At 41.8% G+C, this 20,201-nt stretch overlaps 1 protein-coding gene across 6 annotated transcripts in view; it reads left to right on the top strand.

The window, feature by feature from the left end:
- The first annotated feature begins 4,502 nt into the window (after nucleotides 1-4,502).
- Nucleotides 4,503-20,201, top strand: part of LOC104328969 (neurabin-2) — a 46,613-nt gene continuing 30,914 nt past the window's right edge. For 5 of the 6 annotated variants that reach the window (XM_075430935.1, XM_075430937.1, XM_075430934.1 and 2 more), the window contains exons 1-3: nucleotides 4,695-4,793; nucleotides 5,222-7,091; nucleotides 19,874-20,006. In XM_075430935.1, the coding sequence (XP_075287050.1) occupies nucleotides 5,478-7,091; nucleotides 19,874-20,006 (1,747 nt within the window). In that variant the 5' untranslated portion in view covers nucleotides 4,695-4,793; nucleotides 5,222-5,477. Of the gene's footprint in view, nucleotides 4,553-4,694; nucleotides 4,794-5,221; nucleotides 7,092-19,873; nucleotides 20,007-20,201 lie in introns of those variants that run through there. The other variant, XM_075430933.1, reaches the window with a different exon arrangement.

Genomic DNA, 20,201 nt, shown 5'->3' with positions numbered 1-20,201 from the left:
GAGTAATTGCACATTATGCAGCACAATTTGAATGGAATGGAGTCAAATTTAATTAGGTTCTGTCTTTACAGCATTTCTTCACCCACAGCACTCGTAGTCTTTAAGGTCCTGCTGAGCAACTGTAATGTTCCACACAAAATGCAAACTGTTAGGGGAATCCCATTCCAAAATCTGTCCTAGTTTACCATTACATACTGTAACTCCTGCACTAGTGATGGTCCGGTTTGTGTTTGTCACTTTCTGCTAGGATATCTTTACATCCTAATTTCACATGGTACTCTATGGCAGCCTGGCTGGTCCAGCCCTTAGGCCTTCTAAATGTCCTTCATGGATCTGACCATATTTAGACCCTGAGCTTTTTTCTTGCAGGTTTTTGTTCCATATCTCTCCACAGTCATTGCCGCACTGCTTTTACCAAATGACTTGTCTCCTCATCTGTTCTGACACTTTCTGCTTCTCCTTCATTGATCAAATGCTTTTGACCATGAAATACCATTTTTTACTTTAGTTATGTTTTATTTTTATGAAGAAGCGCTGCAAAGTAATGAGTTTAAAAAGCTACTTTATTATTTTAGTTTTGTATTCAACATAAGCAGTCTTCTAAAATTACAGATTTCTTTCTTAATTCTAATGATAGACATCACAAAATTGCCCGCCAAACTTATAGAAGGTGCTCTATTTCAAATTCAAAATTGCTGTTCAAATTATACTGAGTATGACTGAAATACTTCCAGAACATTTTAATTACTCCTAAATGATAGAAAAATATTTTCTTAAAATACAACTTTAAAAATCTACAGAAGTAGTTGTGGAACTCTGAATGCTTAATTATTCCTTCTATTCCTGGCTTTTTGCAAAAATATAAAAAACTCCACTGACTTGTTCTACTTAAAACAGCTGATGTAACTCACGTTAAACAGATTAAATACAAATTTGGTGAGACTGCATTTCAAATCATATGATAAAACTAAAATGTGGATAAAGCAGAGAACTTTTAAAGAGTAAAAGTTCAGAGAATGAAGTTTTGCAGTGAATGCTGGAGACACATTTTTTTCTCACGCAGGCTTCTTCAGCTCAGCTCATCACCGGTGTAGCCAGTGTTGAACTGTTCCACCAGCTGCGGAGCTCTCCTTGCCCAGGGAGGCACAGAGTCCTCCTCGGCTGTGTCCTGCCCAGTTACCATCCAGCCTTCAGCCAAAACATTGCTTGCTCAAGTTTTTTAGTTACTAAAAAGACTTAAGACCAAAACTTTCATGAGGTGATTAAAGTACATTAATGAGTGATGATACCAGTTTCAAACTTGCTTGGTGTAGAATATGTACTTAATCATAGAATCATAGAATCATTAAGGTTGCAAAAGACCTCTAAGATCATGAAGTCCAACCATACACCCAACACCACCATGCCTGCTAAACTATATCCCGAAGTGCCACATCTACACGTTTTTTTAACACCTCCAGGAATGGTGACTCCACCACTTCCCTGGGCAGCCTATTCCAATGTCTGACCACTCTTTCAGTAAAGAAATTTTTCCTGATATCCAATCTAAACCTCCCCTGATACAACCTGAGGCCATTGTCTCTTGTGCTATTGCCTGTTACTTGGGAGAAGAGACCAACACCTGCCTCACTACAACTTCCTTTCAGAGAGTTGTAGAGAGCGATAAGGTCTCCCCTCAGCCTCCTTTTCTCCAGACTAAACAGCCCCAGCTCCCTCAGCCGCTCCTCGTAAGACTTGACCCCTCACCAGCCTTGTTGCCCTTCTCTGGACACGCTCCAGCATCTCAGTGTCCTTCTTGTAGTGAGGGGCCCAAAACTGAACACAGCACTCCAGGTGTGGCCTCACCAGTGCTGAGTACAGAGGGACGATCACCTCCCTACTCCTCCTGGCCACACTTTCCTGATACAAGCCAGGATGCCGTTGGCCTGCTTGGCTACCTGGGCACACTGCTGGCTCAATGGTTTCTTATGCTCATCTTGAATGAACACAGGAATTGAATCCACCAGTACCAAGAAACATTAACCCAGACCACTAAATACATGCCCTATTTTAGCTACATCAATCATTCAGCTGAGGTCTGAAAGGATGCCAGTCATTACAAGCTGAAAGAATATAAACCATTTAAGAAATGACACTTTATCTAAGCTCATCTACTTACATATTTACTGGATCTTTCTTATTGGATAATTTCACAACAAAAACAGAATATCACTTTCATCCAGACCTCTGGAGAGTCTTTTTCCTTGCTCAGTTTTGTTTTAGACATGCTTTTGATGTACCCATAGGGAATGTCTGTTGTTCCTCTGTCAACATTACCCTGAAACCGTAAGTGTAGGCATGTGTGTCCAATAGGAGAGGGATTTTGAAACAGTTAAGCCAAGAGTAGTTACAGGAACATTGTTCCGTTCAGGAGATGCTTAATCACTCTCTGATGACCACTGAAATGAATTCCTTTTGCACATATATGCCTCTGTAATCAGAGTGAATACTGAAATAAACTGTACCTCAGTGGCAGTTTGAACAACTGGGTTTGCAGAAGTGCCCTCAATTTTATTTTTTTCTTGGAAACACTTTCCTTTTTGTCTGTCTTTAGATTAATGAGTTCATATACTGCAACACTGATCACCTTTTTCCCCAAGAAGATTTCAAGCTGCCAAGATCCCCCTTGAAACTTGTATTTTTTTAGTAAGCTTGGGTGACAAAATGTAGATGCTTCTTGCTCAGTGCCAACCAGTTGCTTGCTCACAGTTGTTTCACAATCTTTCAAGGAAACCACCACAAACTGAATGTGTAAGATACTTTTCCCAGGTTTTATTGCAGCTATTCACTATGATGAAATCATAAACTACGTCACCTTCCCAGACTTCTTGCTCAAATTCCAGAGGTCTTTATCTTGAATTCTTCTGATCTTTTTAATCATTGTTTCTGTAAACAATTCTATTATCTATGATTCTGTTATTTCTTTCACATCGGCTCACCTAGAACACCATTCAGAGCCTTTCCTCACTAGAAGACAATCGCCCCTGATAAATACTCTCCTTCCTAAGCAACATGGCTAGCCAAAATAACCTCCATGTTTTCCTGGCTAGGATGGGACATTGTAAGGAAAGAAGAATCCAGTAAGACTCCTTTGATGCAATTAAATCTGTTTTCAGGATCTATAATTACAATTCCTGCTTTCTCAAGCATGGGATAATTCAAAACACAGGAGCACCTTCCTGCTTCAGCCTCTCTTAGCCAGCAGTGGGTACAAAGGCCCCTGGCTTTCCTGGGCACGCTTCAGAGCTGCTTTGGGCTGCGTTACCACATTGTTCCTGAGCTCTGCCTTTGTTTTTTTTGAATGGTCTCCGACTACTACAGTGAGCAGAACGTTCTCTGCCACGGTGTTCGAACTGCTGAACAACCTTGTACTTACCTTTGGTTTGTGAAAGAAACATCTGCTCAGCATTCTCTTGCTGCCCTCTTTGTTGAAAGATGGTGGTTAACTCCCACAATTCCAACCCAACCTTCAAACACCCTACAAAGGACTATCTCGGGAGGGTGTGGGAGAAAGATCATCGCTACTTGGTCTAGGCAAGACCTATGTAGTCTCAAAACAAGAAACATTTGTTGCTCTTACAGTGAAACTATCCGTATTAAAATTTTGTTCAAAATGGTGTGTCTGAGACACCAGTGGTGTCTTGATGAAATGCTGTTTTTCCTCTGACACTTGAAAACGCAGAAGAAAGTCTCAACAACTTTGTCCCTGTTTTGTATTAGACAAAAGAAGTGTTAGAAAAACGTATCAATAGTAAGATTTTCTTTTCATTGCAAAATCGTGACTCAGGCTAATTTGAAACTGTACCACAGATTTTCAATCAAGCTGTGAAATACTCCAGACATTGTGATTCCCAGTTAAGCCAAAGTCAACTGAGGTGCCTGGGGGAATGTATCAATGTCACCCTTGACTTGAGTAACAAACTGGTGAAACCATTCTTTTCAAAAAGCGAAGTACACAATTTGGTAACAGTTACCAAATAATTAGTGACTACCAGTGCTCTTTAGTGCTCTGAAAGGGGCAAAAAAGGAATATTTGGCATTGCTGTGTCTTCCGGCGGCCAGAGCCTCGGCCGTGGCAGCTGCCCCGACTTTCCCTCCAGCCGGGAGCTACGCTGCTCACCGCTGGAGCCGGGGCTTTGAAAATAGCGCGCAGCTCCCCACCGCCGGCAGCCTGGTCCTTCAGGGGCCTGCCGCCCTCCCTCGGCCCGCACCCACCGGCGCCGCGCTGCCCCGCGCTCACGGCCGCCGGGGAGGACCGGGCAGCGGCGGCCCCGCGGCCGCTCGCCTCCCCGACATGGTATCACCCGAGACCCGTATCCCGCTCCGGCGTGGTACATCCCGGCGCGGGAGGCGCTTTCCCGGGACCGGGCGCGCCCGCCGCCACCCCCAGCCCCTCTCTTCCCTCACGCTGAGAGGAACAAGGGCGCGCCCGCCGCTCCCTCTCTTTGTGTGCGAGCGAGGGAGCGCGCGCGGGCGGGCCCGAGACACGGCGCGGAGGAGCACAGCGGGCAGCGTGAGAGCGGGGCGGGAGGGGGGCGGCGGCGGTTGGGAGCGCCGCCGCGGGGGCGGGAGGAAGGTGGGGTGAGGAGCGCGGGGCGGCGGCGGAGGCCCCGGCGGGGCGGGGGGGTGGGAGTGAGGGGAGGGAGGAAGGAAGGAAGGAGGGCGGCCGGCGGATAATGATGGCGTGGAGCGCGCGGCCGCGGGGCGGCCGGGAGCGCTGAGGGAAAGGAGCCGGCGGGACCCCCCGCCCCCAGGTAGGCTGGCTCCGAAAGTTTGGGGCGAGGTGCCGGGGCGGCTCCGCTGCAGGCCCCGCGGCGCGGAGCCGTCGCCACGGGGAAGCTCCGACTTGGGGCCGAAACTTGCGGCTTCCCCTCCCCGGTCCGGCCCGGGCCCGGCCTCCCCCGGGCGGCGGGAAGGGCCGGGCGCTGCCCCCTCCCCCGCCGCCCGGCCTGGCCGTTGGCGGGGGGGGCCGCCCGCCTCCGCATCCCCCGCCGGAGCCGCCGGGTCGGTGCCCGAGCGGGCGGGCGGCTGGCGGGAGCTGGGTCCGCGCGTCCCGGCGGACACAATGGGCTTTATCCGGGGGAGGGTGGGGGGTCGGTCGGCGATTCCCGGCCCGACTTTCGGCTTCGTGTCAGACGCCGGCGGGGCGCCGAGTTGATGGAAACTCCCGGTCTCTCTGCAGATGGCTCTCTGGATCCCGCGGTCCGCGCTGGGGACGGTGCCCGGTGGGGCCGTTTACGCGCTGTGATTTCTTTCTCTTTGCGTGTCCTTCCCCTGCGCTCCATTTCAATGCGGGAGAGGAGGCCGGCCGAGTGAAAGGCTGCTTTTCGGATCTGCTGTGGGGTCTGCTCTGCCTGACGTTAGGGGCTGGAAGCTTTGGGCCTGGGAGTCTTCCTCCCCATTCTTCTGCTGGAGTCTAGCGAGCTGTCTCTCTGACAATGATGAAAACCGAAGGCAAGGGGGAAAGGACTTTAAGAAGTGCTTCTCCACACCGAAATGCCTATAAATCCGATTTCCATGCTATCAAATGCTCTTTTGATGGCATAAACAATCCCGAAAACACTTCTAACAAGACAGGCTTGCATCAGAAGCTGAGCACCTGTTCCAGTGGAGGGGGAAATGACCCACAGAGTCGAGGCAGAGCTGCCACTTACGGCAATAGAGTACACAAGATCAAAAACATGTTTCTGCAAATGGGGGGCTCTTCTTCCACACCTTCTTGTGAAAGCAGTCCACCTGCTGAGACCAAATTAGTCAGCCGGGCCACAGCAGCAGAGTATGGACCTTCTGCAGGTAGCCCGTCTTTCCTCATCGTCCAAAAAAATAATCTTCTTAATACAAGTACCAGCCCCTGTGGCAGTCCTGTGGATTCATTGTCTGTGCCTTCTGCTGCCGACAAGGTCATCCGTAGCAACGATGAGGCAGACTTGGACAAAGTTGCCCTGGCAGAAAAATTTTCAGAGACCAGAAAGCTATTTGAGAGAAATATAAAACAACGGAGCTCAGTGGACAGATACTCCCCCAGCAAATGTGAAAGAAGTGAGGATAAGAGGAGGCACGGCTCAGCTTCTGATTGCAGCAATGTGGTGGACCACTTCAGTTTTAATACAGAAACGAGTCTTCCAGCTGCGCTGGAGAAAGTTGAAAGTCAAGGCAATGAGGAGGTGAAGCAGCAATATCCCAACTGTGGTTCCAGATCCTCCTTTCTGAACGCAGGGCCCATTTCTAGGAGGCTGGAAAGCTTTCTGGGTGACAGCGATACTGAAGAATCCAAAGAGATTTCCAGAAACAATAGTCCTCCAAATCAGGACCCTTTGAGAGGCCACCACTGTTTGGATTCATCCACTGTTGCTGAAGGATGTCCAGAGAACGTTGTGTCCGTCAAAGTGCCTGTGATCCTTGGAGATGAGCTCAGTGAGGCACTTGGAAAGGACAAGAGAGAGGAACTGGTACTTGAGAGAAGCCTGTTGGATATGGGCAGTAAGCCTGGTCAGGAGGCTCAGCAGAGATCAGATAGTGTTCTCTCACAGGCTTCCCCCACGGAGGGGAGTTGCACAGAGCTGGTTACACAGAATGAAACCTCAGGGCATGAAAAAGAAGGTTTGGAGAAAGATCATGTTGTTCAAGAGGATCGGGTGCTCCGACGTCAAGTACAGGAAGGGAAGAGGAGCGACCGCTCCTTGGAAGTGGTAGAAGAGTTTATGGAAGGCAGCGTGGCCAATCGGGAGGAAGGAAGAGATGGGATGTCTGTGAGAGATGGTCCAGTTACACGAGTTCAGGGTGTTCTAGAGCAGGAAGGGGATACTGAGGAAGAGAAGCAAGTGGTGGAAAAGCAGAGCGAGAACTTAAGTGCTTTTGGAATAGAGAATGCAGCTTTTGATGAAGACAGGGATACAGAGCCAGAAAACCAAGGGCCTGAAGGCAAAGAAATTTTGGAGGCAGAGGAGGAGGAGTATATGTATGACAGTGAATATGAGGAGTTTCCTGGACTTTCTGAAGAGGAGGAGCCTGAGCCAGACCGAAAGGTGAAGTTCTCAACAGCTCCTATCAAGGTAAGTACATTTGAATTTTTCTTTATTTTTGTATTGTTTTGCAGTCAAATATAACAAGGAAATATTTTTTTTATGTGGTGGGTTTTTTTCAAAGCTCTAAAAACCCTTAAAAAGTGTAAGTTTATGGCTTTTATAACTTCTCGCTTACTCCGTTTTGAATAACTTCTCTCTTCTTCAGCAAACTTAGGAATTAGTCACAAGTGATTTCTGAATCACAGCAGCTTTATAAGGTAGTCAGCATAGTGAAATACGTGAGAATTTATTTACTGGACGCTTTCAGGAACACTAAACTTTTAGAAACAAATACAAACACATGACCTTTGATACTTGCCTTCATTTGTTTAAAATTGAGGCAATGCATCAGGAAGGATTTTTTTCAGTTTTACTTTTTGTACAAAAGTTTTTTTTAAAAAAGCCAAACAACAAGAACCCCCGTAGCAAACCTTCAGATTCAACTTCAGACTTGTTTTCAGAATTAACTGTGAGAAAGTATCAAATGACTGGTTCCTGTTATTTAAGATTTTAGAATTCTATCTAATAATAGCCATGTGGATGTTGTTCGTTTTTTTTAATACTGGCTTGGTGAACAAGCTGTAGAAGTGTTAACGTGAGCATTTTCAGGTTAGGTAGCTGTGGGAAGTAGAAGTTACAGGGCAGACTGGATAATGAAGAGTAGTGTAAGTTACAGTGCTACCAAATTAAAAAGATTTAGGTGTCTGATCTTCCCACTCCAGAAATACCCACAAAAAAAGTCATTCCACAGCTCAAACTGTGTTTACCCATAGTCCCGTTGCAGACTTCAGTTATTCTAGTCCCTCTTGAAGTTTGGGAGGGGAATTGGGAGATGCAGACCAGGATGGAATGGGAAGCTGTCCAAGCTTTCTCAGGCATACTTCTCTTCTGCTACTATTACATGAATGAAAAAGATCATCTTTAATGAACAATTTTTACACTTTGTTCATACAGAGTCAGGACTCACTTTTACTGATCAGAGGGATGCAAAAATTGTGTTGACTTCTGTGCTTCCTGCAGTGGAGAGCTGTGATTTCCCAGTTTGCTGAATGCACGCCAGTGCTGTACCCCAGAAAATGTTTTGGGTGTGGCAAAATGCATGTTTTGTTGCATGTACGTTTTTTATAGTCTCTGCATAGACAGGCTGACTCTATATGGCTTTCTTGTAGCTGATGCTGCTTTAGCGGTGATCTGGAGCGCTGAAGGGGAGAGTGCTGCTGTTGGAAATTGTGTGATGAGTCTGGTGAGGGCTGTGAGAGCGCCTGAGGGGCATCAGTCCATTTCCCCTTGCATTTGTGCACTGAGTGTCTGAGGAAAGTGCCCTGTAGAGTCTGCTGTCAATGTGTGTGCATTGAGTGACTGCTGTAGGCAGGGTTTTACTGATCGTTGCTGAAAACCCACTGAAGCAGTGGCTCTGACAGACTTTTTCTACCTTCTCTGTTATGTCTATGCCAGACTTAGTTCAAAGCATTAGTAGACATCTCTGTGCCAACTGTGATGGAAGCTCTTGTATGGACAAAACTCGGTTTTTGGTAACTAGCACTGTTCAATTACAGCTGCTTCCCTGAAAGCCACAGGGACTAACCTGTACCAGATTATCAGTCGCACAACCGAGAGATGACTGGTTAGTAGCAACTGTTAGCAGTTTTCCGTTAAGAATAACATAGTTCTTGCCATAATGCCCCACTTGTATTGGTGGAATAAAGTCTACTTAATAACATTATGGTCAGTGAACTTCATTTGTAAGGCCCTAAAATTGAAGCTTGTGATACTTGCCATCCTTTATCCCTTTTCAGTGAAACTTGACTGTATCTTTCCTATAATAAAATCGTAGAATGGTGAGGGTTGGAAGGGAGCTAGAGATCTCTTTCTGTATGTTGTTTGCAACAGCTTTTTCCCCCTCTGTTCTTCATGCCTAAGCAATGATTCCTTTCTCCTTGTCTGCCTTTTTGTTTCATATTTTCTATGATACTTAGTGGGAATGAGTCCTGACATGGTTTTCAGCTTTTGTGCTTGGTAAAATAAAGAATTCCGACTTTTTTTGCACTTCCCCAAAATATTTTTTTAGTAATGTGTCTTTAATATCTCATTATCTTTTTAGAAAATCGCACTTTTACCTCACAGAAGGAAATCTCTGTCGTTTTGCTTTAGGCATAGATTTTAGTGCACCTTAAATTGGAAGAGAAAAAAAAATCCTGAGTGGTAGCAGAAGATTATTCCTGGTCCCCACCACAGTTTAGAGCAGTGCCATAGTGAGAAACGTATCCTAGTAGCTTCATTTTTTCAGCTTTTTTTAGACTAAGAAGTTTGACTGAAATATGAGTACAATTCCAGACATCCGTAGTCACTAGAGAAGAAGGTCTGTGCTTCTCTTCAGTGCTTCTGGAAGAGGCCAGCCTGGCCTTGGCATTCTTGCTGTTTTCCTTCTGCCCCTCTCTAGTGATCATGAATGAACCATCTTTATCTTCTGCAGTTGCTGTTTAGCAGGTGTCTGACAGAGTTAGAGAATTCAAAACATTCAGAAGGTGTTTGGGCAAGAAAAAGCATGTTTTCAGATCATCAAGGTTCTGCAGAGCAGTGGAGCTCTGACCATTGTTCTTGATATGCCCAAAAGGGAAGTTGTGGATGTAACCTACACAGACACCCTAAAAACGCTATTTATGCTGCAGCAGCAAAGAGAACTTGATTGATATCTCTGTTTCAAAGTTTGTAGTCAGTTGTAAAATCGGCAAGGCTTTTGAATAAAACAAGGGGGCTGTGGGGCTCCCGGGGGATGTCTAAGGCAGCTAACACTGTTGGCACTGCATCTGACCTGTGCTAGGGATCCGTAATTGCTGACTTCTGTAGCAGGGCTTAAGAACATAATTTGATCTACTAATTTCAGGAAAGATGGAATATAATTATGTAAGTACTCTGTTATTTTGAGTTGTCCTGTGCCTGTGAAGATAAGCGTAGATGGGACTTTTTAAAATAAATGTTTCAGTTCTGTAGAAGCTGGTGATAAATGACATGTGGGAGAATTTCTTGCTTGCCGTGAGTGACCTGACTCTTTAAGTCCTGCTGCTGTTTGATCTCTGCAGACATTAAGAAGCATTGTGTCTCGTTTGTTTGTTTTTCCTACAGTAGAGAGTGATACTGTACGGTTATTAGCAGAACTTCATAGACTGGGTTTGTGTTATGGTGCATGAGCTATTTTTAGTCTCTTGTTGCCACATAAGAAGCCAGCAAGGAATGTAAAGCACACTCAGCTGTCGAAGGTGTTTGGAAGGGAACTGAATTTGTCTTTATCCTGAAGTTTTCTGAATAAACTGTGTAAACAATCAAAATTACAGACAGTGCAAATAACATCAGGTAACTGTGCTGTCATCCCTTTATATTTCACTTTGCTTTTGTAATGTAGATACTAAACTTGCTTTCAATTATGTGATTACCTTGAAAGGCTTTAATTAACATAAATGTAATGACTGAGTGCTGTTTGACATCTGTAATTTTGAAACTTTCCGCTGGGAAAACAAATGTCGGTTTCCCAGTTGTCGTCTTGAGATATTTCTACCTCTGACTGTGTCAAACTTTGTCCTCAAAACCTTTAATAAGACTGTGACTAACTTCTGCAATCCTTTATCATCCTTAGAAATTCTGTAGCTCAGGTAGACTGAAAAGATAGTACAGCTGCTATTTGCTTCCGTAAGTCTGTTTAATTAGCAGTGCTATCCAGTTTATGTTGCGTGGTAGTGCCTCTTCCTAGCTTTTTGTGAATAAGACTTTCTTTTAAGACTAAGTCAAGAACACAATTTAAAAATACTAAAACCCAACCCTTTGTAAAGGCTTTGCTTTTCTATTTGTCACAGTTGAGCAGAAGTTTAAACTTATTTCTTAAATAAGGAAACTGAAAGCAGTTTCATAGCTTGTGTGTTGTCCTAACCAGCCAAGTATCAGCTGCTTCGGAGAGAATATGGAAAACCTTCATAATACTGCCATTTGTCTTGCGTATTGGAACAGAGTTGATTTATGTATAGCTGGGACACAAGTGGTTATCTTGTTCAGGCTGGCATACTCTTCAATCTTTTTAGTACAGAACTGCTTACTGTGGAAGTTAATGAAGTAGCAAATGAAGGTACTTTTGAATTAGATTTCCTGTATAACAACATATCTGTAAATGCTTATCACTTTTAGGAGATTCACAATTTTTCTAGGTCAACGTGTAGTCTCTTGACTGGTGTTCTAACTAGTAAAATGTTGCAGAGTGGTGCTTCAGCTTCATACATCCTCTGATTTTTGAACTGTAACTTCTATATTTACAATGTCGTACACAGAACGGGATACAAAATACACTGGTATTTATAAATAAAATATACCATATAAATTCCACCATACACCAATGTACCATATAAATACTGGTGGAAGATACCCAAATCGTGGAGTTTCTTCAGTAATTAGAGAATTGAGACTGCATAAATGGTCAATTGTTTGTCAGCCATTGGTCAAGCACTTCAGTAAAATATTTCTGTGGCATCAAGAAACAAGTATGTGACATGGATGTATATTGATCAAGGAAAACAGATTTGATATGAGAGTAGATTTAAACACAATTGACTTGTATGTGGGAAGTCATCTGCTTTTTTTTCTTGACACAAACGATGTAAGTGTATTTCCATGCTGCTTTTTTGGGATGTTTTGCAATGACAATTTGTTTGTTGTAACTCATAGCTTTTAATTGTTTTGAAGCTCTGTTTATCACTTGCATCAACATTACAATGTTTGTAACTTAACATCGTAACAACCTTTCCTCATATTTTTATCTGAAACTTAATCTCTCCCTGGTACTTTTTGGTGACTTTTCACAAAAAGTAACCCTGTTGTATTCTGCCCGCATCTGAGAGTATGGTGTGTCCTGCTGGCTAACTTAACAGCATGAGATGTTAAAAACAAGGATATTAACTGGAGGAAGAAGATGCATGTTTTCATACAAATGTGAAAATTTTATTACTTTGTTCTGGGGTGTTTTTTTTTTTTGAGGAAAGATACTTTTTGAACTCTGAAATTTCAATTTTCATAGAAGTTCAGCCTAAATGCATTTAATTATGTATAAAGATTTGCCTGGTTTTAGAAAGTTCCCTATCCAGTATTTCTGATGCCTTTCTGGTCCTTGTTATGTTTTGATTCCATGACCTTTGTTCAGCTCTCCAGAAAGAAGCACTTTCAACTCAAGCTTTCTTTTTTTTTTAATCATACGCCTTCTGTTTTGATTTTTAGGAAATACTTGATATGTAAGTTTTACAATGGTAGATTCATTTGGCATTTCAAGAGTTTTTGGATGAGAGTCCAGTACCAGAGTATGGGGCTGTAGAGCAGAAATCTAAACCAGAACAGAAAAAGCAAATTTTTTTGCATCCTGGCTCACTGCTGGAGCAGCTTGACGCTTAACATTAGTATCTCAATGTGTTTCTGAGTCACTCCCTGAATGCAGTTATATGACACACTAGCTGCCCTGTTTGATGTACTTGATGGTGCTATAAAACTGTAGACAAATAAGGGAACACTGAGGTTATGGATGTCAGGTGAGGCGACAGTGGGGATCACAGGTTACCACCTGTCTGTCCTCACTCCTTTTTCAGGTCTTTCAACTTCTAACTTCCTAGCAGTTTCACCTGGATTTGACAGGGAATAGAGAGGGAGATATTTTTAAAGGTATTTTTAAGATACTGCTTGGTTTGGGGAAAAATAGCACTTGTATCAGAGTTGCAGATTCGTACCCTCACTGATGGCAGGGCTGCAGCTTTAAAACAGTTACTCGTTCTTTTTGACTTCATCTTAGCAGATCATTATGCGTGTCCTGCCTGTGCTATGTTTTGCTCTGAGAATAGCTTTGGGGAACAGGAGGGAGGAAGGGGGGTGAATAGCAGGCACTTGAGGGTTTCATGGGAGATATAGTCAGGAGAAATACTGAGGAGGTGGCAAAGGTCAGCAAAGATAAGCAAATTTACAGGAGACAAGTTCGTTAGCTCAACAGTTAAGCTGCTGAAAGATTCAGCATCTTTTTAATGATGGTTGCTGTTATTAGCACCTGAGAATACTCAACCTAGACTGAGAAAGAATGAACAGGCAGTAGCTGAAACTTGTTTGTAGTTTACCTTTTGAGAGATGGAAAAAAATAAATTACTCCTTTTTGTATCATTCTAACATAAAAGAGAAGGTCCCTTCAGTACAATCAGTAAAAAGAAGTGAGCCTCTGTTATCACAGTACATTTTTTGTAATCTTGAGATCATGAAGGTGCAGTGTAGCAGTTTTTTTTTTTACAGGGTTCCTGGATTTTTATTGAGTAGTAAAGTATTATTGCAAAAGACAATATGCAAATTCTTCAGATTTATTTCTCAATCATTTTCCTCCATCACCCTCAGATGTGTATAGTGAGATGATCCTCCTTTTCAGACCTGGGCTATTGATCATTGCTAGTGAAGTATTACTGCAGATTAGTTACTTGGGTTGATCTGGTATGGCAGGGTTATTTTGTTGCTTCTTCTTAAGGCCTTTAGAAAACAGCCAGGTGAACTATTTTTGTGTTCGTTGTTATTCTTTTGAAGTTCCTCTTACCTATTTGCTAGCTATTTAGATTTGCTCAGGTCAAGATTTTTGTTTTTATGATGCTAAATTGATAACTGTAAATGTAACAAATGTAACATGTAGGGGATGTTATCACTTCAGGTGGTCAGAAACAAGTCTTGGTTCTTTGTGAATAATTGGGATGGTTGCAAGACAAGGGACTCCTGAATAATCCCTTTAGGCGTCTGGGCCTTGGGAGAACAGGTATGCAAACTACAGAGATAAGGAGGCTGCAGGATAATCTGAAGACCCCTGCCAAGAGGCGCCAAACAAACATGTGCGATGGACATTACCATATATTAATGAATTCTCGGAAAAGCCATTACTATGATAAACATTTCTTGGAAATGTAATGAATATGTATGTTAACATAGCATAAATACCTAGTAACTGTGTCTCTTCGGTGCACGCGTTTGGAGGAGAGATCCCCCGTGTGCCCGGCGCCGCAATAAAGAATACCTGCTTAATAGTCTGCCGACTATTGAGTCTTCAATTCCGGCTTTTCACGGCATCAAAATAAATGCACATACCTAATCCTTCTGGATTGCTAGGCTTAAATTGGTGGTACCAAGATGCCTGTGAAGTTTATGGATGTTCATAATTGAATCACTTTCTTTATATACAAAGTCTTTCAGGAGCCAAGGTTTTTGGGGGGTGCTCTTCTCTTTATGTGGTGTTGTGAGTAGTTTTTGCCTTTTCTGGTCATATCCTATTTATCTGGAGCCTTTCAGTCAGACAATGACTGAGGACAATGCCATCTCAAGTGAGATGGTGGTGGAGTATAACCGGCTCACAGCAGAGCTCCACTTCCGTGGAGGGAGAACATGGATTGTCTCTCAACTTCTGCTCTGAATGTTTGAAATTAAATAAAATCAGTGCACCGAATCTGAACGGATGCTTTGCTCTGTCTTCAGTATTCCTTTCACTGGGATTTAAAAATGAAATACCTGAAAGAGTGTTTCTCCTTCTAGAGCAGGTAGCATAACCTGAATGAAACAGATACCATGTTGTCTTTCTTGCTCTCTAGCTAGCTCCAGTGCCTTTGCTATTGCAGTGAAATACAGAAATAGAGAATGAATTTTACTGGTTCTATTGAGAATTGAGTGGAAAATAGTGACACTGGTAAAAACCTGGTTTATTTATGATGAAATTATCTATGTTAAATTGTCTGTACTGTAGATCTGAAGCAAGGTTGCACTTAACACCTTTATATAAACTGACTTGGTTGGGGTTTTTTATTAAGTCATGCAGAGCTGCAGGATCGAGTGCATAGGTGTGTGCAGCCTGGCTGTCTGCCTGTTTGGTAACAGCAAATGCTATATTGAATGTAACGGCTTATAATATTAACCTGTTCAGCAGTTACCAACTGTTCCCAATACCTTTTTTTTTTTTTTTTTTTTAAATAAACCACTTACACTTTTTCTCATCTTCAAAAAAAATAAGCAAGGTATTTCTGCTTGGTGATTAAAGGATTTGATAGCATGAATTTAGTTAAATCAGGTATAGCCACTTTTCACTTATAACAAATAGTGGTAATAAAATATTAACGGTGTAGCTTTCGGAAACGGAGGGAAGAGTGGGTAGTGGTAATGAGATGTCTACTTTAACTGAAGAGGGAGATTATAAGAGTAAACTGTAAAGTGTGCATTATACTTCAGACCTACTTCAGTGCTGCTGTTGCAATGATTATTCCTGTTTGCCTGGGCACTTCACTTTTTGCCAGGCATCGCAAAGGCAATCACTTTGAGAAGCTGAAACTGTTCACTGTTAGATCATTTGCCCTGAGCCGTAACTTATGCCTTGAACGTACGGCTTTACTGAGTGTCAGTAGACTGAAACGTTCAGCATGAGAGTTATGTTCAGAGGAAACACAACCCCCCGGTGCCATCCTTGCTGGGCAAGGTGTCGGGGCAGGGGTGTCGGTAAGGCTTCCGTGCCTCTTGGCTGTGAAGTGTTACTCCAGCTGCTGCCCGTGCAGGCCTGGTGAGGCTTTCCAGCAAATACTGTGGTGTTACATGAGGATTTTCTAGTGGTGTGGTTATTGCTTCCATTCCCATTAGTTGGGAGCGTTTTTGGGCAGTTATTGATTTCTTAATCTTACTGTTTAATTACTTATGTCCTACTTTTGATCAGGCACAAACAAATCTATCTACTAGAAATGAATATGGGAGCAGAGGTCTTTGGGCTGTGTTTTGTGACTCCATAGCAGTTTCATGCAAACATGGTAAATTAGTGTCTCTCTTCAGAAGAGTTTACCCTCTAACAAAATTAACGTTGTGCTAAAACTAACGTAGTTCTTCAGTAGGGCCTTTTACGTGCTGTGAAGGTGCTGTGAAGGGTTTGAATTAAGAGATGTCATTATTGGTTTTTTGTGATAATGCTGTTTTCTGGGATAGCACGAAGATGATATAATGGCGATTTTTAGTTCCGTATGGTAACAGGAACTGAACAGTAGGTTCCTTTGGACAGTAGGCTACACTGTTGTTTTCTGAGTGTTGATGTTGATGTTAGCATCTTCACAGAAGGTGGTGAACTGAGTTTTACATTCAAAAGTGATTGATTTTCCTGGTGTGGAGAATGCAGTCTGTTCTGTCTCCAAATAAATATAGTTGCTTTCTAAGGACTAAGTATGTATTTGAAAATTTCTGGTTATGTATCTTAACAAATTAATTAAAATAATCCTTAAAAATTCAGCCCTCTGTCAGAACATTTTTGGATTCAGATTATTCATTCTGAAAAAAAGAGGTCTTGAGCATAAAAAGAAATTCCTTTTTCAGATAGTGGGGTTTTTCGTCATTTGTTAGCTTGGGTAGATCCAGAAGTTATTAATGTTAGGCTAACCTTCTGGATATATAACAAGCTGTGGTAAAAGGCTTGTAAAATTCACAGGGTTTCCACAGTAAAATCCATCTAGTTTCTACTAGGTTGAGACAATGACTTGTGTTTGCTGAAGCGTATCTTTTAAAAATAGCACTTGTGCACTAACAATTTTACGATCTCTGGCTAGCAGTGGTTGGTTTTTAAATAGTAAGATTAGAATTTCTTTTGTCCCTAATGCATTTGATTCATTGACTAAACCCCTCCAGACACAGTGCAGAGATGAACTGTGTTTAGCTTTCTCATCAATCTTCTAAACTGTGTAACTTGTAACTTACTTATTATCCACATTTTAACAGTGTTTAATATTACTTTTGCTACTTGGCAAGAAAAACTTGCTGAGCAATTCTGTGTTTTCTGTATTAGTATCAACAATTTTACCATTTCTGTCTCGTAAAAGATGAATGCCATGTTATGATTCCACATGTACACAATAAAAATTTCTGCCTTTTGCCCTTGACTCTTTGGGCCATAGGTTTCTTGGTGTGCTCTTGCTTTTCTCTTTGTTATTGCCATGTTTGGCTACTGGTTATATATCAGTTTTGCTTTTGCTTTCTTCTTTGTAAATTCATATTTTTCCTCAAAATTGTTTTTCTGAAGTCAATGGATTTTTTCTATTTTCAAACAGCTTTATCTTGTCCCCACTGTGGTATTATGGTTTTCAAAATAGTACCTTCAATGTTCTCATACACGTCCCATCTATTAACTTTAAGAGGAAAAATATTAATTCTTTCTCTCAGTCAGAATTGATTTCAGATAGTTTTTTCTCACTGAGCTAGTACGCTTAAATAGTAGTAGTCTTCCTTTGCATGTGTATGTTTGTGTTATTTTATCTACAGCCATTATAAATGCCACTGGAATCTAACCTACCATTAATTTTTAATTCTATGATCCATTCCTGGCAGATGACTCCCTATGATCAATTTTGTGTCAAAATGGGCAAATTCCATGAGACTCCCAAGTACTATTACTTTTGAGTTGGAAAAATATTTAATAATTTTTAGAAATTCCAGAGATATTTTAGTGCTGGCAGCCCAAAACTTGCAGCATATGTAATGCGGTGTGTTAAGATGGTTAAGATTTGCTTCCCCAAAATCTCCAGAGCTCTGTAAGTGGTTGTGTAAGGGACTGGTCATCCCTTTACTAATGTAATTCTTCAGCAGAGAGTGACTACTTGCATCGTCTTCCACTTTGTGAGTTAGACAACTGAGGTACAAATGGTCAAGAAAATACAGTTGTCAGCGTCTCCAAAATAATAGAATCATGGGCTGGAAAAGACTGCTAAGATCATGGAGTCCAACCATCCACCCAACACCACCCTTCCTACTAAACCATATCCTGAATTGCCACATCTACTCGTTTTTTAAACACGTCCAGGGACGGGGACTCAGCCACCTCCCTGGGCAGCCTGTTCCAATGTCTGAACAATGCCTGTTCTCCACATTTTGCTTATTCAGCCATTTGATGGTTAATGATCTTCAGTATTTTAGTCATATTATTAATACAAGATCATACCTACACTTATAAATAAGCAAACTTTATTTTTTTCATGCCCCAGTATTTGACTAATTCTCAAGAACTCAGATATTCTCATTAAAAAGCTGTAATTTGTCCACTCATGAACTTTATTATTAGTTTAAAATTCACTTTATTATAACTGGACTATATTTTTTGAGAGATTGATTTTTCTATTGGAATGGAAAGGAACCAAACCTGATGGGTTTTGCTCCAAAGGGAGAATAGTGCTTCATGAAAACCTTCTATTTCATATCCTATTTACTAACTAGGGGGGGTGGGTGGTGAGGAGGGGGATTAATTTAGGAACTTGGCCACCTTTTTGTGATAGGGATAGAATAAGAATACTTTAGACCATTTGGATGGTTTTCTTTGTCAATTTTGCAGATTTTTCTGTAAAGTTTATGGAAGGCAGATACTGTAAGTGCAACCCTTTGTTGTCTTTCCATGTCCAGTTGTTACCCACTGGTGTCTGTATGATAGTCCAAAGGAGTTTATTAGTTTATTTACCTTTATGCAAGACTCAGGAAGGACAACTTTTCAGGAAGGTTTTTTTATTGGAGGAAACAGATTTCTGAGAGTGGGTTTCTTCCTTCCCTTTCAGCCAGTGGATCTAATCTTGCTTGCTTACTGGACTGCTATATGGCCATGCCCTGGTCCTGCAGTAGCAGTAGTTTTGCAGGATTTGATGAAGAGTTTGTGAAACTGTCCTCCAGCTGTCATCTGGAGGTGAAGCAGTAAGCTCCCTGTGGGAAATACTGAGTTGTATTCATTGCTGATAGTTGCTTTTTTGTAATGTGTTTCAATAACTGTTTTCCTGTGTCTGAGGCTACTGCCATGCAGAGCTAACACCATATACTAGCAGGTATAAATTCACTGGGAAAAAGTTAATTGCAGCTAATTACAGTTAATTCTGTCTTATTTACATAGTTGCAGCTACCTGTGTAGGTAGTCTTAGTGGGAAAATGCAAAAGTTGCAAAAACTTAGCAGGCCAGTGTAAATTAACTTTGTGTCAGCCCTGCGAGTTCTTGATTAGGGAGATAGCAGCTGCAGCTTCAATCCGTAACTGGTTTTTGTCTTATGGTGGTGTTGAGTAAAACACTCAGTGCCTGCAAAAACTTAAGCAGATAAACCTTGTTTTTCAGATAAATGGGGGGTGGTGTATTATTTTTTTCTTTTTTCTTTCCTAACCTATGAATTTAAATACAATTAATGAATATGCTGATAAGTAAAATTAACCCTGTTGCATGTAGTTCATTCTTCCTTTCTAGACTTCTGTCTTAATTCGTGTTGTTTGTTCATCTTTTAACAATTCAGAAATTCAGCTGGAGTGATTACTAAAAATAGTAATGTATGTAACAAGGCATTTCCTTTTCCTGAGAAACTGTGATTCCCTGGCAAAATCAGAAAACTGCCTCTGTTTGAAGCACTGCAATTGGCAGATGGTGTGGGGGGAGGAAAGAAGAGGAAGCAGGATTTAGGGGAATGTAGTTCTAGAAAAAAAGTCACACTATATCAAAGAGGAGAGGACTGATTTCTTTTAACTATTTGGTGCACAGGAAGTGTTTAAGGAATTGTTTTGAAACATCTAAAATGTTACTTCTGTGCAAGTTTGAAACTGTCGTACAGCAGCAGTATTTATTAAATTGATGATTGTTTAGAAAACGTGACCTCTAAAAATGCCACTTTAATTTCCTTGCCGATTTTCTTTCAATTCTGTCATGCTTGGAAGGGGATGGGAAGGCACTAAAAAAAGTTTTCTGTTACCTTTCTTAGGTTTTCAGTACTTACTCAAATGAAGACTATGATAGACGTAATGAAGAAGTTGACCCTGTGGCAGCCTCAGCTGAGTATGAACTTGAGAAAAGGGTGGAAAAAATGGAGGTGTTTCCTGTGGATATTGAAAAAGGTGCAAATCAAACCTTGACCATTTGCAAGATACTATGCGCACAAAAGATAAAACAATTTAAAACTGTATTTTCCCTGAATTTAGTTCTCAAATTTTTGCATGTGTGTTCAGGTTTTCATTTGTGGCTAGTTCTGTTGAATTTAGTGAACTTCAACTGGACAGGCCTTTACTAAGTTCACCTTGTCATACTTTATT

The sequence above is a fragment of the Opisthocomus hoazin genome, chromosome 9 (assembly GCF_030867145.1).
Source record: "Opisthocomus hoazin isolate bOpiHoa1 chromosome 9, bOpiHoa1.hap1, whole genome shotgun sequence".
Classification (NCBI taxonomy): domain Eukaryota; kingdom Metazoa; phylum Chordata; class Aves; order Opisthocomiformes; family Opisthocomidae; genus Opisthocomus; species Opisthocomus hoazin.
Note: the sequence above shows the minus strand (reverse complement) of the source record. Positions and strands in the feature narration are given on the sequence as shown.